Source organism: Euleptes europaea, chromosome 17, assembly GCF_029931775.1.
Source record: "Euleptes europaea isolate rEulEur1 chromosome 17, rEulEur1.hap1, whole genome shotgun sequence".
In the NCBI taxonomy this organism is placed as follows: domain Eukaryota; kingdom Metazoa; phylum Chordata; class Lepidosauria; order Squamata; family Sphaerodactylidae; genus Euleptes; species Euleptes europaea.
Genome location: NC_079328.1, coordinates 16,340,671 through 16,353,664, shown reverse-complemented (window position 1 = coordinate 16,353,664; position 12,994 = coordinate 16,340,671). Strand labels below are relative to the sequence as shown.

Below are 12,994 nucleotides of genomic sequence, written 5' to 3'. Positions count from 1 at the left end.
GTCTTAGCAGTCCCGGCCCGGGGTGAAATTTCTCCCCACCACCCAACCCAGCCCCTCCCCCTATTGAACCTGTGTCTCAAGATGAACACATAAACACATGAAGCTGCCTTATACTGAATCAGACCCTGGGTCCATCAAAGTCAGTATTGTCTACTCAGACTGGCAGGGGCTCTCCAGGGTCTCAGGTAGAGGTCTTTCACTTGCCAAGTTCCTTTAACTGGAGATGCCGGGGATTGAACCTGGGACATGCCATGCAGAGGCTCTACCACTGAGCCACAGCCCCTCCCCAAAGATGCATCCACTATTGGGGAAAAGGCTGCCTAGTTACACAGATACAAAGGCACAGATCTAGTTACACAGATACAAAGGTGGGCCGACTGCCTCTAGCACACAAGCAGTTCAGGAATTCCCACAAACCAGGGCTCTTTTGATTGCGGCTATCCTTAGAAGGGTCAGCGCCTGAGGATTTTGCAAATCTTAGACCCCATTTGCCAGAATCATTCCTGCCAAGAAGGAAATATTGTGACCAAGTGGGACAGCAGGTAACTTCTTGGAAGAGCAGTACACAATTTACCCCAGCTTGGATACTAGAGAGCACCTGGCTGGCATAGAACAACAACTGGCTACTAAGTCCAGACACAATTTGTGGATTTCTGGTCTCGCATTTCTTATAGTCTGGTGAACTTGGCTTTCAATGCTTTTCTGAGGATTAGTTATATTACATTTTTCGTACATTGAACCAAAGCTCTATGAGGGAGGGAGGGAGGGAGGGAGGGAGGGAGGAGTAGGGTTTTACATTCTTGCAGATGAAAGAATCAGGCAGCAGCTGAATGATCAATGCATCTTCAGCAGAAAATAAAAAATATAATCCCCTTCTCTATCAAAGAAGACTATTCCTGATGTCTTACAAAAAGATTAGGGTAAACTAAGAGATAATTCAATAGCAAGCAATATGTATCACACAAAAGGGACTGTGAAAATTTACTTTGCACAATTTCACCCCATCAGACACTGTCTGTCACAATTAAATCAAAACTTGCTACAGTTCCAACTCCAGTTTTGCCTCTTCTTATGGAACAAATGCTGCATGTATCCAAGTTCCTGGTGATTTACCTCGGCATGTCCTCCAGGTGTTAGAGTCTTCCCACAACGCTCACACCGTAGGCAGGGGCGGTGCCAGTCTTTGCCCAATGAAGTCACCTTCTCAGCTGGAACAGACGAGAAGATGCAGGTAAATTCAGCTCTCTTTTGGGGGAAGCATGAAAAATGCCAAACATAAGGGTTCCCCATCACAGCATTTGGTGTCGGGAGAGCCACCGCAGGCTCAAGCACGTGCCAGGGGTCTGACAGATAACAACAGCATGTCTAAGGCCATGGAAGTGCCTGCAGGGATCCACAGAAGCAGAAATGGACACAGTTCAACTTCCTGAAAATCTCAACTTTTTTAAAAAAAGGTTTCTACCCTTTATGGGTGCAGAAAACCCCCCACGGTCTGCAAGTATGTAAGCAACACCTAATAAAATCGCTAAGGCGTGAAGGAGAGTCGGTAGGATTTCCAAGGGACTAAACAAATTGTATAACTTTTCCCTATCTGCCCCTTCCCTCATTTTCCCTTATTTTTTTCTCCTTTTATGTACCCCTTTTAAAAATGAATAAAAATGTTTTTTTTAAAAAAGTAGGATAAATCCCAAACAACAAGGAAGCCTGTCCCACTGAGCAGCTGCTCTGTTAGAAAATTCTTCCATCTAGACATTTGGAAGAATTTTCTAACAGAGCAGTTCCTCAGTGGAACAGGCTTCCTTGGGAGGTGGTGAGCGCTCCTTCCCTGGAGGTTTTTAAGCAGAGGCTAGATGGCCATCTGTCAGCAATGCTGATTCTATGACCTTAGACAGACCATGAGAGCGAGGGCACCTTGCCCATCTTCTGGGCATGAAGTAGAGGTCACTGGGTGTGTGTGTGTGGGGGGAGGTAGTTGTGAATTTCCTGCATTGTGCAGGATGTTGGACTAGATGACCCTGGTGGTCCCTTCCAACTCTATATTTCTATGCAAGTCTCCTTGATGTGCATAATTTACACTGGGCACAGACCTTAGCTTTTGTGGAAGAATTTTGGTTATGTATTCCTCCTCCCCACACAACTTTTTAAAGAACTAAATGGAATGCTGATCCCAAAATTGCATCTAACCCCTCTTCTTGACTGCTAGAAAGCAAGCCGCTTAGACCCATCAGAAGCCTTCAGGAGCTACAAAGCACACAGAACCGATTCCACGGGACAATCTTGTGCTCTGGCATAAACAAAACCAGTCAACTTTTCAGACTGTAGCTTCAAGAGACCAGACGCGCCTTCTCCCTCTTCCTCTCTCTCTCTCTCTCTCCCTCCTTCTCTCCCTAGCAAGCACACATATATACTCTCTCCAGCGTCAAACCAGGAATGATACACATCCTTTAAAAATGTGCAAAAGCATCCACACCAGCAGTTATTGTCTCTGGTCCTGGAGCTTGGCAGTGCTGCTTACACAGGGTCACAAAATCTTACTGTACCGCTGAGGCAAAAGGTGGCAGTGGCACTCACCAAAATAAACTTTCTTAGAGCAGCGTGGGCACACGTTGGGCTCCCCAGTGAAGGTGGTAATGCTGGAGGCTGAAACACAAGACAGGAAGATGGAAATTCCTAAAGACGCTCCAAGAACTGAATCCTACAGGCACCAATCCTCTTGCATCCTTAAGGTAGAGAGCTCTGAACTCACAAACTACAGGCAATCCTGAGCAGGGCTAACCTAGATTCACCCTGGGAAGGGGGAGGTGTGGGGCAGATTCAGAACTGTGCAAGGGTTAAGAGTACATCAGAGTACATGATTAGCAAGGAAAACCTGCTTTCCCTTTGGCGCCAGATGTTCAACATCTGGGTGATCAGCAAGGGCCAGAAGGACTATTCCAAAATTGAATTTCCAGATGTGGGTTTTGTGGCCTATCCAGCTACTTCTCCTTCTCCACAGATCTTAACTTTTGCCATGACCCAAATTATACAATAAAAATTGTGTGAATTCATACAAAATTACATTTATATTATTAACATTCACTCATGATTTTGGGGATTCTCAGCTTAAACTGTATACCTAGGGCTATGTGTACTCTGATTAAAATAAATTAAAACTCTGTGCCAAGGAAACCTGAATTCTATTACTGTTAAACATGCAAATTAAGCAAAATTCTGCATTGTGCCATTTTCATAATTTCTTCTAGTAATCTCCAAAGCCCTGCCCCTCAACCCATTGGAAGTCTTATTCAAACCACCCTTCCAAATTCTGAGATTTCAGCAGGCATTACCTACTAATATTCTAATTTCATATAAAAGATAAATTTGCCTCTTCTTTAAAATAAAGTGAAAACTGAGGAGCTCTTAGCACCTTTTCTCAACTCTTGCGTAACTGGGCTTTTCCACATTGTCTTTTTCCTCATCTCACAAACACACTTCTGTGTGTTTTTTAAAGTTACGCATGTGATTTACTCCATCTAGTGATCAATTCAATATAGTGGAAGATTAAATCTAGTTTATTTCACTGCTGATTTATGCAGCAGCTTATTACTCTTCATAAAAACTGGTGTGATGTTGAAATGACCACTAGAGGGCGCAAACACATGCAGAGCTTTAAAAAAATCACCAAAGAAACAGGAACGTCGAGACGGGGTAGGGGATGCAAAAAAGCCCTTTATCAAACACACAGCCTGAGTACACCCAAAGGAGACCACAAAATTCCCCCATACGCCAGAGACTAGGACACGGAGTAATGGATTTAAACTAATAGAAAAGCGATTCCACCTAAACATTAGGAAGAACTTTCTGATGGTGAGGGTTGTTCGATGGTGGAATGATGCACTGCCTCGGAGGGTGGTGGAGTCCCTGTCTTTGGAGGTCTTTAAGCAGAGGCTGGATGGCCATCTGTCGGGAGTGCTTTGATTGTGGGATCCTGCATGGCGGGGGGAGGGTTGGGGTCACTGGGGATGTGGGGGGAAGGTAGTTGTTAATTTCCTGCATTGTGCAGGGGGTTGGACTGGATGACCCTGGTGGTCCCTTCCATCTCTATGATTCTATGATTCACAGAGAGGATATACTGAAGGAGGAAAAACTGAGGTGTGGATACCATAGGATGCTACCTGCCACCATCCTAAAGTCTCTCTGCTACCTTCCCCCTGCACACACAGATACACAAAGTTTCACGGCTCAGTTACTTGCTTTTCAGACATGTTCTGGCAAAATGCTCACCTCTGCTGGGTGCCTTGGGTGCAGTATTAACTTTTTTTTCTTCCGTCTTGGATACAAACTCAACCGGGCCTGACACCAACTGCCCTTCATTCTGAGGCTTATCATAGATGTATGATCCCGCCCCTCCAATATTTACACCTGTAAAGAAGAGCAGCAATCCTAAGAGGAGTTTGTTGCCATAAGCCCTCCAGATTTCCCACAGCCCACCAAGGACATGTTTTGTAGATGACTGCTAACAGACTTTATGACTACTTCTTGACTATGTGATATTGATAATTATATTTATGGCTGCAATATTACAACCCCTCCTTTAAGAGGGAAACACACATGAGGATTAGTTTTCCTTGTGGATGGAAGCCTAAAACAGAGGATAAAGTTTTGCTGTTATATATTTTGTTATCTTGCAAAAACAATGCACACATAGTCATAAAGTGTTATGTCAATTCTGTAGGCTTTTGCAGGGCCCTATATGTGTTATATGTGGTATTAGATTTTATCCTGAAACAAATATATACATATTTTGTACTTACATGATTTTTAGATTGTATAACCTTTGGCCTTGGATGTTTATGTGTTTTTTTCTTGACCTTTTGGGTACTTAATTCATGTTTTATAGAAGCCATGAAGCACTCCAATTTGAGTAAACACAGCCTGTGTTGAAATGCCTCAGACTCCCAGAACTTAGGTCAAAGTTATGATAACTGGGCCTGCCCTCTGTATATGCTCAGAGTGCGCTAAGTGCCCTTTACAGGCTAACAGGTGCACAAGGGGAAAACAGGGTGGGTGTGAATCATCTTGTAGCCCCACAGCCAGCCAGTTCCATAGATATGAAGATGGTCTAGCCAGGGAAGACTAAAGGATAGAAAAATCAGAACTAAGCCAATGAGCCTGAGAGGCCAAAAGAAAAAAATGACCCCCAAGGGGCGGGCAAAGGAGGAGATGCTAAAAACCATAAGCAAGAAGCTCTTTTACAGTACAATCCTAAACAGAGTTTCTCCCATCTAAACCCATCAAAATCAATGGACTTAGATTGGAGTAACTTCTGTTAGGACTGCACTGTTAGCCATTTTTTCCTTTTTACTGGGAGCTCTCTCACACCAGAGCTCCATCACAATGCCAACCATGACCATGTGTTGCCCTACACGAAGAAACGAAGGTAATGATGGATCATTTCCGAAACATGCAAGTTCAAGAATAACCCATCCTTATGGTCCAGAGGAAGGCAATGAAGATAGTGAGGGGTCTGGGGACCAAATTCTATGACGAAAGGTTGAAGGAGCTGGGTATGTTTAGCCTGGAGAGAGGAGATGACTGAGAGGTGATATGATAACCATCTTCACGTACTTGAAGGGCTGTCCTAGAGAGGGTAGTGCGGAGTCGTTTTCTGTTGCCCCAGAAGATCGATCCAGAACCAACGGGTTGAAATTAAATCAAAAGGGTTTTCGGCTAAACATTAGGAATAATTTTCTAACAGAGCGGTTCCTCAGCGGACAAGGCTTCCTTGGGAAGTAGGGCTCTCCTTCCTTGGAGGTTTTTAAGCAGAGGCTAGATGGCCATTTGTCAGCAATACTGATTCTGTGACCTTAGGCAGATCATGAGAGAGAGGGTAGAAAGGTTTGCATCAGTGTTTGGCTCTCGTTACTCTTTCTTACATGCCCAGGGTGATGTTGATTACCACTTTGGGGTCAGGAAGCAATTTTCCTCCAGGCCACACCGGTCTGGGATCCTGGATGGGGTTTTTTCCTCATCTTCTGGGCATGGAGTAGGGTTCACTGGGGGGGGGAGGTTCACTGGGGGGGGAGGTAGTTATGAATTTCCTGCATTGTGCAGGGGGTTGGACTTGATGACCCTGGTGGTCCCTTCAAACTCTATGATTCTATGAAGCCATCTTTTAGAGGGTTAGAGGACAACAGTTTTATCGCTTTTCATTTGATCCTTGTCCGTTATAGCTGTAGAAGAATAGTTTTTTATATGCCGACTTTCTCTACCACTCAAGGCAGAATCAAACCGGCTTACAATCACATTCTTTTTCAATCACAACAGTGAGGTAGGTAGGTAGGTAGGTAGGTAGGTAGGTAGGTCTGAGCTCTAAGAGAGCTGTGACTAGCCCAAGGTCACCCAGCTGCCTTCATATGTAGGAGTGGGGAAACAAATCCACTTCACCAGATTAGCCTCAGACGCTCATGAGAAGGAGTGGGGAATCAAACCCAGTTCTCTAGATCAGAGTCCACCGCTCCAAACCACCGCTCTTAACCACTACACCACAAGGACCATCCGTACACTTGTTAATCTCTCATTAAACCTCTTTAAATTTTAAATGTTGGTCTGATCTCTGAATCCTCATTAATCCTGTTCAGTCACGTTTATTAAGGAGCAGTGCGGGGAAGGGGCAGTGGGAAATCCCTTCATCCCCAGAGTGACCAAGGGAAGGCATCGGTCCCTGCAACAGCTGGCAAGAGGAAAGTAGGAGATATGGAAACGAGGACAATCCTTTAATGGCAGCAGCAGAAGGGACTCCAGGGCCAGACCCCCCCAGGGGGGTGCTCTTAATTCGTGGACTGTGTTGCAGTGGTACCAAAGGGAGTGAATGGAAAAGTAGGGGAGGTCTGGCTGGATTAGAGAGCCAGCAAGTCGCTTTCTCACTCCTACGCGGGCTGAAACCAGGCCTGCGAGACAATCAGTTTCTCTCCCCCCTCGAATGCAGGGTCATCTGCTGAAGCTGGAGAGTGAGAGTCAAAGCAGATAAAGGAAGTATTTCTTCACACAACGCATAAATTGTGGAACTCCCTGCCCCAGGATGTGGTGATGGCTGCCAGCTTGGAAGGCTTTCAGAGGGGAGTGGACATGTTCATGGAGGAGAGGGCTATTCATGGCTACAAGTAAAAATGGATACTAGTCATGATGTATTCCTATTCTCTCCAGGATCAGAGGAGAATGCCTATTATATTAGGTGCATTGGAACACAGGATGGAGAATGCTGCTGCAGTCATCTTGTTTGTGGGCTTCTTAGAGGCACCTGGTTGGCCACTGTGTGAACAGACTGCTGGACTTGATGGACCTTGGTCCGTTCCAGCATGGCCTCGCCTATGTTCTTAAGCCCATGTTAGATCCTACATCACATGGATTTTAAAACCTGAAATGCTGGTGTGTGAGCTATAGGACCTCCAGGCTTCCTCATGCAGCAAGAAGCTGACTGTTAACAGAAGGGTGTCTGGTCCTATCCATTCTAGGCAAGAAGCACAATACTAGGAACAATGACCGGGGATATTAATGAAAGGAAATGCCAGATGTTCTGGAAACACAACCGGACGATGGACAAAAACAAGTCCAGGTAACATGTCATTGGGACAATGGCTTGGAATGAGTCCAAGTATAAGAACTGCCAAATTTGAATGGGAGGGAGGTTAAGTTTTGCTATTTTAAATTGGTTTGACTGTCAAATGATCAGTAATCAAAGTTACCTGCCCAATGAAGAGGCTTCCATAAATGCAAAAACCATTAGTCTGTACCTCTATATCTCTTGATCTGGTAACTTAAATCACTTGTATGAAATTGGGTTATGGTTCATGGAAAGCAGGAAGTGATGAGATAAAAATGAAAATAACTCTTTCAAACAGAAGATATACTGTGAGATGGAGAAGTGTTGGAGTAAGCAAGCTTGGGATCTTTGGGGAGAACTTTTGAGGAGCTATGAATGTAGCTGCTCTCTTTTAGAGGCTGTTCTTCATCTCAGTGGGTTCAGACAAGTTTCACATTAGCCAAGATGACTTTTAACACAGCCACTTGTATCGCGTTTTTGAGAGAATCAACTGCTTTTCCATTTCACTGATAAGAACTGATGTACAGAACCTAGTTGCCTGGTTGGTCACCCAAAAGCTAATTGCTCAATGTTCATGAATGGTCCATGGAATATTGCACCATGTTAATCTGATCTGGTGTTAGAATCAGAGAATTATAGAGTTGGAAAGGGCCATACAGCCATCTAGTCCAGCACCTTGCAGGATCAGCCTAAAGCATCCCTGACAAGTTCTCATCCAACCACTGCTTGAAGACAGCCAGTGAAGGGGAGCTCACCACCTCCCTAGGCGACCAATTCTACTGCTCAACTATATTACTCTCTTTAAGTATTTGAAGGGCTGACCCTTAGAAGAGGGGAGGGAGCAGTTCCTTTTGGCAGCAGAGATTAGGACATGAAATAATGGGTATAAATTACAGGCAGAAAGGTTCCAACTGTTTATTAGGGTTTTGTTTTTGTTTTTTTGCAGTAGTAGTAGTAGTTCAGCAGTGGAATCGGCTGCCTAGGGAGGTGGTGAGCTCCCCTTCACTGGCAATCTTCAAGCAGTGGTTGGATGAACTTTAGGTTGACCCTGCATTGAGCAGGGGGTTGGACTAGATGGCCTGTATGGCCCCTTCCTACTCTATGATTACTCTTAGAAATCAGTGAGAGTACTGTAATCGTGTATTGTAAAGAGGTAAGATATGTCAGGATCTGTTTTGTTTGTCCAAGGAACTAAAGATGCTATGGGGATTTATCCTTTTTGAGTTCAGGAATTTCTAAGAATGAATCAAAAGAGTTTCCGTCTAGACATTAGGAAGAATTTTCTAACAGTTAGAGCGGTTCCTCAGTGGAACAGGCTTCCTCGGGAGGTGGTAATCTCTCCTTCCCTGGAGGTTTTTAAGAAGAGGTTAGATGGCCATCTGTCAGCAATGCTGATTCTGTGACCTTAGGCAGATGATGAGAGGGAGGGCATCTTGGCCATCTTCTGGTCACTAGGGGTGTGGAGAGGGTGGGTAGTTGTGAATTTCCTGCATTGTGCAGGGGGTTGGACTTGATGGCCCTGGTGGTCCCTTCCAACTCTATGATTCTATGATTCTATGAATGGCTGAATGAACTTTGTTGCCTGGAAATATTCATTGTTGCATAGCTGCAATAAAGTAAATGAATAGTATTTGATTGGGGACTGGTTCCTTTCAAATGGGATTTTCCTTCTTTGCACTAGCAAAAGATCCCTTTAAGTTAGCATCCAGCCACCATGTTTCCAGAATGCCTTGTCTCCTACATCTCAGTGATGTCCCCGTTAATCTGGTTTCCTTGCTTGCTGTCTGTGGAACTCTGGAGAACCGGATTTGATCCCCCACTCTTCCACATGAGCGGCAGAGGCTAATCTAGTGAACCAGGTTGGTTTCCCCATTCCTATACATGAAACCAGTTCTTAGAGCTCTCTCGGCCCCACCTACCTCACAGGGTGTCTGTTGTGGGGAGGGGAAGGGAAGGTGATTGTAAGTCAGTATGATTCTTCCTTAAGTGGTAGAGAAAGTCGGCATATAAAAATCAACGCTTCTTCTTCTTCTACATGCTTTCTTCAGCAACTGAAGCACCATTAGGCCTCTGTGCTAGGGAGGACCTAGGAGTTCTATTCATAGGTCTTCTGGTCCTCAGCCTGCCTCACCAAGGGAAGTGAGCAGCATGCTGGGAGACATCCCCACACAAGAGTTTTGTGTTCATACCCAGAACGCTACCTTCTACCACTTAGCTTTGTAAGTGATGGTGTCCTTTATGCGATCCATACAGGTAAAGATGAAAAGACATAGAGTTTTGCCTGAGATTATTCCTGAAGATAATCTTAAGGGCTGAAAGCAACCTGAATATCATGTGCTTCACCTTTGCATGGAGGCACTGGAATACTCTTATATTAACAGATATAACTAAATACTACATGCAAATGCCTGATTGTGAGGGTAACAGGTGTTTGGTCACTCTCTTTCTGTCTCTCTCTCACATACACAGCTTCTCTGCTTCAAATTACACATACACACACCCTTGTCCTTTAAACAAATAAAAGTGTCACAATCGGTTCTGCTAAAAATAGGTAGCGTCCCAGCCACCAAACTTCACAATCTGGCAAGGTATACAAAACAAGGGCAAAACCATCTGATCAGGAAAGAGGTGTCTCCAGACTGTGCACAGGGAATATTTTGCACAGCACATCTGCACTTGAGCTGATACTGCTGCTACAAGTCCCAGCTCCTGCCAGCTATGATAACCACGCCACCTCTGCCGGTAACTCAATTGCCACACTACCTGCCAGCTGTAAGCCATCCCTTATTAAAGGGCAAGATAGGATTGATGTCTTCAGCATTCTCAGGTTCCCTGTGGAAGTGACTTGTGCACGTTATCCTTAACTACCTAAGAGCTTACACCCATAAGCAGCCATGTGGTCATACACAGAGAATATCTGCACAGCTACCAGCCTCAGATCCTGCCAACTATTGCTTAATTTTCTATTGCTGAACCATGGAATGCCTAGATTATTAAATCATTGTACTAGTTTATATGATGTGTTGTTGAATGGATATGTATTTCCTATACAGAATTAACTGAGCGGAATGTCCAAGTAAAGTATGGCTACAATTTTCCAGCTGTATGAATCCAAAGAAGCCCTCTTTTACTTAGTGCTGATCTGAAAGTGTTCAAAAGATGATTATATAATAAAAAAGAGGAGAAAGGATGCTTGTCACCAACCCATGCATGATTATTTCTGGAAAGCATTTCAGTCTAATTTTATGTCTTCTTGGAGGGGGGGGAATCTTAAACTTTTCAATTACTGATGAAGAAAGGCGGCCATTTTTACTTCTAGTTCCATGCTAAGTCAATTTGTACAAACATGAAAGAAAATGTTTATAAATTATTATATCAGTGGTATCTAACTCCAGATAAATTAAACATGATCTCAAATTCTAATTGATATGTTTGATGAAGATGGACAATAGACATTGTAGATTATACATACATTTGATGGCTGTGCTATCCAGTTAAAAAAAATTGGAATCAAGGGATCACTCAAATGAATTTGATGTTGAATTTTAAATTCCTGAAGGTCCAAATGCTGCTAGGCCTTTTAGGAAATCATGTTCCTGCGCCTCACAAAAGTCTTTAAAGCAGCAAAAATGATAATAGATGGATAACTGCTGAATAAAGATCCACAAAGGAACAGCTAAATTATCAACATTAACAGATTTTTAAATCATCTTTTTTAAAACTTGGAAACTTTTTTATGATTGCCGGACTCAAGAGGTACAGTTACAATGGATTGGTATAACTGTTCTTGTAATGTTTTAATAAACTTACTTTACTACTGATAGTATCTTTTTGTCTTCTGCATGATGTATTTAAAAAATGAGTGTTTTTAAAGTAGTAGTAGTAGTAGTAGATGCCTTCAGCTGGCTTAAGTGACAACTAAACTCAGCATTAAGCACTGATAGAGGCACAACAGACAGAAAGAAAATAGCAAGAGTCCAGTAGCACCTTAAAGACTAACACAATTTCTGGCAGAGTATGAGCTTTCATGAGTCACAGATCACTGCTTCAGATTCTGAAGTGATCTGTGACTCACGAAAGCTCATACCCTGCCAGAAATGTTGTTAGTTTTTAAGGCGCTACTGGACTCTCGCTCTTTTCTACTGCTACAGACAGACTAACACAGCTCCCCATCGAGACAAAAAGAAGTTCTGCAGCATTTGGGGCCTGAAGATGAAGCAGCCTGGAAAAACAAAACACACAAAAAAATTACCTTTTGGTCCAAACAACGTTGCGTAGCAAGGTTTGTGGCAGTAGGGCTTCCCATCATGCTACAAGGAGAGAAACAGCGATTGTGTCAGGATTAGGAAAAATACAGTGTGCTTCAAGCAAGTGGTCGCAAAAGCCATCTCTGCATTTTCACGTGCATCAGAGAGCCGCAGATGTTCACCCTCCCAGGCATAGCAGTCGGCAACCCAGCCTTACCTCAGCATGTCCACCAGGGGTCAGTGTCTTACTGCAGCGTTCGCATTTCAAGCAGAATTTGTGCCAGTCTTTTCCCAAGGAAGTTACTTTCTCCGCTGCATGACGAAAGAACACAAAAAGCACACAAAAAAGAGAGAAGTTAGAGTACTACACTTGGGGTGTGTGTGTAAAGTGCCGTCAAGTCGCAGCCGACTTATGGCGACCCCTTTTTGGGGGTTTTCATGGCAAGAGACTAACAGAGGTGGTTTGCCAGTGCCTTCCTCTGCACAGCAACCCTGGTATTCCTTGGTGGTCTCCCATCCAAATACTAACCAGGGCTGACCCTGCTTAGCTTCCGAGATCTGACAAGATCAGGCTAGCCTGGGCCATCCAGGTCAGGGCCACTTGATAGGTCCCAGCTTTTCATACTTTACAGCTGTGGCTGCAATTTTTAAAAGGGATCCTCTGTCGTTAAATTTCCGTGCTCCCTCTTTGAGCCATCAACAGCTCCTGGCATCTTTCAGTTTTTTGTTTTTTTCCTGGTATTTGTCAACTTTATTTGTACAGCTATGGCATATGCTTGTGAACAGAATTTAGATGCAAAATAACTGTATTCCTAAATCAACAGAAGAATCCTGACATATCTATCACGGCTAGAAAATGCTTTAAATCGGACACCGATTTCTGGATGCTATGAAAAGAGACAGGCTCCAAAAGATAGATAGCATAGGAGCCCTGGATTCTGCAACAGTATTTTTTTTTAATAAAATTTTTTATTGCTTTTTCCATAAAGTTGATACAATAATCTCATTCGATATGCCATCTAGCTTATTTTTCCATATATAAACAATAATAATACAATGCTGAATGGATATCTTCATAGTAAAATACATCTTTCAGTTGTTAATCTCAGATCTATCAGCGTCCAGCTGGACTAGCAGGTTAGACAAAAGATTTCCCCTTCCAACA

General features: G+C 43.6%; 1 protein-coding gene across 1 annotated transcript in view; it reads right to left on the bottom strand.

Moving 5' to 3' along the window:
* Positions 1-12,994, bottom strand: part of CRIP2 (cysteine rich protein 2) — a 46,755-nt gene that overhangs the window by 2,969 nt on the left and 30,792 nt on the right. The window contains exons 2-6 of the mRNA XM_056862591.1: positions 12,047-12,141; positions 11,835-11,892; positions 4,264-4,401; positions 2,572-2,640; positions 1,114-1,208 (exon numbers count right to left, since the gene is read on the bottom strand). Coding sequence (XP_056718569.1) covers positions 1,114-1,208; positions 2,572-2,640; positions 4,264-4,401; positions 11,835-11,892; positions 12,047-12,141 — 455 coding nt within the window. The remainder of the gene's footprint in view (positions 1-1,113; positions 1,209-2,571; positions 2,641-4,263; positions 4,402-11,834; positions 11,893-12,046; positions 12,142-12,994) is intronic.